Below are 5,303 nucleotides of genomic sequence, written 5' to 3' on the forward strand. Positions count from 1 at the left end.
CTCACCAATGTCCTCACTGCTTATTTTCATATTTCTAATAATGGTATGACAAATTTTACTGAATAAAGATAATACTAAATTCAAACATTATTTGATTTAATTCTTTTTATGTGTGTGATATGTGTGACCTTATAAATGTATGCATGTTCATGCATCCATATGCATCTTATATTCTCAACTGAGATGGAGTGTATCTGCTACAGAGACTAGTGGGTATGTTGGGTGTTCTGGTACAACAGATCTTGATGTTTCTTTACCATCTCTTAATGATGCTGAGGTTGTGGCAATTCTCTGATCTCTTAGCCTCTATAGAACTGAGTTAAAGTCCTGTGTTGAAATGTTCAACTGTTTCTTCGGGACCTGGTAACAGAACTGAAGAGATCACTTGGGTCTCCTAAGGGTCTCATGTTGGCGTAGGAAGTACTCTTCAGCACAAAACCATCTCTTCAGTCCTATTAAATGTCATCCTGTTACTAACATGATAAATTATCTAACGAGTGGCAGATTAATAAAAATGCAAGATGAGAAAATTAGAGAGTTTGGCCTTTACCTTAGGGGTGAAAGAAATAAACGTTCAAAGAATAAAAACTGCAGATTGTGATTGGGTTGAGAATAACAATAGGAACATAACTTTTTTAAATGTCCCATATCTGAAAAGAAGACTTCAGATACATGCATATTCTGTGGCTGTAGATGTGGATGAGGGTGTCTCTGTGTAGCTGTCCAATGTGGTCATCCTTGCACATGACCTAAAAGCAGTGGCACCTTTACAATAGCATACTGAACACGCCTCTTCTTCTCTGTTGTGAAAATCAAAGCGTTATCATGAGGGGAAACTCAGAAATCTGTCAACATCTAGGTTGTCAATGTCTTTTCCATTCATATTTAGCTGATAATATTAGCTACATGTTTGTTTGCTTGCATGTACAGATTTAAGGTGCTATGATCACACACATTTTAATGTCTAAATTATCCTTATTTAAGTAGATGGGTAATCACTGGAGGGTGGGATAAACCTGATTAACAGTGTGTTAGAATTTGTGCACATCCACTGATGGAAATTTCATGGGACCTCTACTTCCCTGACCATGGAATTCTGATGCCTCACATGGTCAGAATCCTAGTGAGGTCTGCACCCTCACTTGTGTAGCTCCTTCACATTTCCAGTCTGTATCATGGTTCCTAAGCCTCATCTTGCTGACCAGAAAGTTGAACCTGGCCTGTCACCTGAGAGCTATGCATGTCTATAGGACATTTAGATGACATTACTTATGAACTACAATAGAGCTTCTTAAATTTTTTCTCATTGACAACCCCTGTTATGCCTAGATATTTTTACACCACCCCAGTTTTACAGGTAAATAATATACATATACAAGTGAAATGTTTACTCATAATAAATCACAAAAACTTTATTTAAACACAATTCTGTGGTACACATATAAATTTAGCATTTGTTAAAAAATCAAGGCAAATTTTCAAAGTAATAACGGAAATTTTTCACACAGAGAACTAAATATTAGCTAAGCAATTGCTACTATATGATGTAGAACAACTTCAACATTTTTGAGAGGTGAAATTTCAGGCCTCAGTTTCCCAGAAGCTGTAAGAAGAAAGATGATCCCAAAGGCCTGTGACTGTGGTAAACAGAGTTGGGGGAATCCCAAACACTCTGGGTATGTAGCCTGGAGTTCCTTTGCAGCAGTAAAGCACCAGTGTTAAAGAAGGTGGAGCCCAGATACCTCAAAATTGTCCTTTGACCTATATACCAACTGATTATGCCTTCTCACATAAATGAGTACTTTAGAAAAATAGATGTGAGCATCAATTTTTTTACCTTATTCTTTTCTGATGGATATTTTCTTTACATTTTAAGTTTTGATATACCTAAGCACGATTATTACAAAGAATAGTGTTTAACACTTTTATAGAACATAACATATTTGAGTCATGTGATCAGATCTATGTAAATTCATATTGATAATGACTCCCCATGTTCTATGGCTCTCCAGATTTGGAGGTATAAATATGCTACCTAACCAGATTTATCAAGTGCAGAAAAGAAGATATTGATTCTAAGGTTTACATATTTTTTCTATAGTAAAGTACCAATTATAATATTCAAATGGTATGTTGGAATTAAAACTAATATCTTTGCATTTATTCTACTCTGAAATTTGCTATTAAATACATAGAAAGTCCACAGCTGAAACTAAGAATAATTGGTGAAACAAGCAAGAGTTCTGTTTTCTTGGTTAACCTGGTACCAGAATAGCAGTGAAGGAGATAGACACAGAACAATTAACTCCCACCAAATTGGATATCCAGAGACACAGAGGCTCCCAGACCTCATCTCTGAAGCAGACCTAAAATGAACCCAACATGGTTCAGGGAAATTTTCGGAAAAGAGGAGCAGGAAGAATGTCAGAGCTGGGCTGGAGAGATGGCTTAGCAGTTAAACGCTTGCCTGTGAAGCCTAAGGAACCTGGTTCAAGGCTCAATTCCCCAGTAACCATGTTAGCCAGATGCACAAGGGTGCACGCATCTGGAGTTTGTTTGCAGTGGCTGGAAGCCCTGGCATACCCATCCCCTCCCCCCCCCCCTCTCTCTCTCTCTCTCTCTCAAGTAAATAAAAATGAACCAAAAAAATTTTAAAAAATGAATGCCAGAGCCAAGTGATAGGTCATAATACACAGAGATATTGCCTCCTACTCATAACTGATGGCTGACCCCACAATGCAAGACCCATATTATACAACAAGGAGGGTCCCTGCAGAGGAGAGTGGTCAGGAAGGAGGCTAACAATGGTACCAACTTGATTGTATTCACTGAGTACAAAACTAATAAAAATAAAATATAAAAATATATGCACATAGAAAGTATAATATATATGTGTATGTGTGTATTTGTGTGTGTGTGTGTATCTAGACACAAAGAAATTGACAGGAAGTTTCATATATTCTAAGCATAACTTTAAATATGTGTTTCAAGAGGGTTGCATATACCACATGATAGAGTTTCCCCAAGTCATTCTATGTTCATGCAATATGACAATTCTCTTTTTCATATATTACCACCTTTCATTTTACTATCTATATATAGATTGCAGCAGTACAAAACCATGTCTTAAAGAAGATGGAAAACAGATAACTTGATGTTTACCCTGATCCTCATGATTTCCACATATACTGCGTGTACCCCAACCACCTAAGCACACATTAAATAAATAAATAAAATTAAAAATATAATAAGAGCATCTCATCTATGTTTACTCTTATTCAGTCCTGGAAATTTTTTTCTTTATATAGACACAAGATTTTGACATGTAACAAACTCCATGTATAAGAAGTGTACTTATATATTATACATATATATTTAAACCAGGATTATGAAATTTGGTGACACTAAATCAGTTAATAATATTGTAAATACATTACAAATGATTTTAAAAATCCAAGAATAATGAAGAAATATGGCATTGCAATATAAATGCCTCACTCAAAAATAAGGTAACTGAAAGCAAAATTTATTATCACAGAATACTAACAAAGATTAATGCAATATCACTTGGCAAGCCAGATTATTCGAACATAAATTGTACCAAAATGTTTTAGAATTCAGATTTCTTGTTTGGGAAGAAGAGACCCAACACACGGTCACGAATCTGCTTGGTTTTGATACCATACACCAAGGGATTGGCTGTGGGGGGCAGGAGAAGGTACACACTTGCCAAAATTATATGGACACTTGAAGATACCTGTTGTCCAAAGCGGTGAGTAAGGAAGCTAAACAGTGCAGGAGTGTAGAAAGCCAGAATTGTGCACACATGTGCAACACAGGTACCCAGCGCTTTAGAGCGAGCATTCTGGGAAGAGAGCCGGAAGACTGCCTGGAGGATTTTCATATAGGACAAGCCGATGAGACATAGGTCCAATACTGACACAGAAAGGGCCACTGAGATCCCGTAAGCTCTGTTAATGAGTGTGTTGGCATCGGCTAACTTCACCACAGCCATGTGCTCACAATAGGCATGATTGATGATGTATTTTGTGTAGTACGGCAGCCTATTAATTAGAAGAGGACATGGTAAAACCATAAGGATGGCTCGGGTCATGCCAGCCATACCTAACTTAATCACCAAGGATGTTTTAAGAATGGTTGAATAATGCAGTGGGATGCATACAGCCACGTAGCGATCAAATGCCATGGCCACCAGGAGGGCTGACTCGACAATACAAAGTGTGTGGATGAAATACATTTGTGTCAGGCAGACATCAAAGTCAATCCAGTGAGCATTAAACCAGAAGATGCCAAGCATCTTGATGGCTGCAGAAGATGTAAGACACATGTCGTTCATTGCCAGCATGCAAAGGAAGAAATACATGGGATGGTGGAGGCTTGGTTCTAGTTTAATGGTAGCAATGATGATGCTGTTTCCCAGCAGAGTCAGCATAAACAGGAGCCAGACAGGGATGCCAATCCAGCAGTGAAAATTTTCTAATTCAGGAACACCAACGAGGAAGAAAGATGTAATGCGGTGGTGGGTCACATTGTCTGCCATGTTAAAACTGTCTCCTAAGGGCACAAATTGCAAAGTCAAGGTCATTGTGGGAGAATCTAGAATTATATTCTGTTGCCTACCCTGATAGGCTGACTGCATTCCAAACCTCCATCAAACATCAGGTAAACCACTTTACCCTTTGTAACACCAGTATCTTCATCTTCAAAGGAGAGGGTTACATTTATCAGTTAATTAAGATTTTTCTCATTTTTCCAGGACATGGTGGAGCATGCCTTTAATCCCAGCACTCAGGAGGCAGAGATAGGAGGGTCACCGTGAGTTCGAGGCCACCCTGAGGCTACATAGTGAATTCCAGGTCAGCCTGAGCTAGAGTGAGACCCTACCTTGAAAAACAAAAACAAAACAAAAAAAGAAAAAGATTTTTCTCATTTTAAATTTATGTAAATCCTACTGCAAATGGCATTTCCTGATTGAGGAGAAGTTATTAAATAAAACTATGTCTTGGGGTCCAGACTATTGATTATTCTCATAAAAAATTGAGATAAAATATAGATAAATATCCCAACAATTAACATGCATTATAATATGCTATCATCTTTTAAATTGTGCTGGTATTTTTGGTAACAAATGTAAGTACTTTAGGCATAACATTAGATCGTCTAAGAATAAGACATATTTAATATAAATAATAATAAAATATAAATTTTATAATGCATCAAACATAGATTTGTTCATGTTTAAAATTGTTAAGGAGGAAATAATACAAATTTAAAATGATATT

General features: G+C 37.0%; 1 protein-coding gene across 1 annotated transcript; it reads right to left on the bottom strand.

Annotated features, from left to right (window-relative positions):
* Positions 1-3,610: 3,610 nt before the first annotated feature.
* LOC101597160 (putative olfactory receptor 52P1) lies at positions 3,611-4,561 on the bottom strand. The gene has a single exon (XM_004650957.2). The coding sequence runs from the start codon at positions 4,559-4,561 to the stop codon at positions 3,611-3,613; it is 951 nt and encodes a 316-aa protein (XP_004651014.2).
* Positions 4,562-5,303: the final 742 nt, after the last annotated feature.

Source organism: Jaculus jaculus, chromosome 3 (assembly GCF_020740685.1).
Source record: "Jaculus jaculus isolate mJacJac1 chromosome 3, mJacJac1.mat.Y.cur, whole genome shotgun sequence".
NCBI lineage: Eukaryota > Metazoa > Chordata > Mammalia > Rodentia > Dipodidae > Jaculus > Jaculus jaculus.

Excerpts from the sequence above, each read along its gene's own strand:
- LOC101597160 (XM_004650957.2), bottom strand. The coding sequence starts at position 4,561 with ATGGCAGACAATGTGACCCACCACCGCATTACATCTTTCTTCCTCGTT.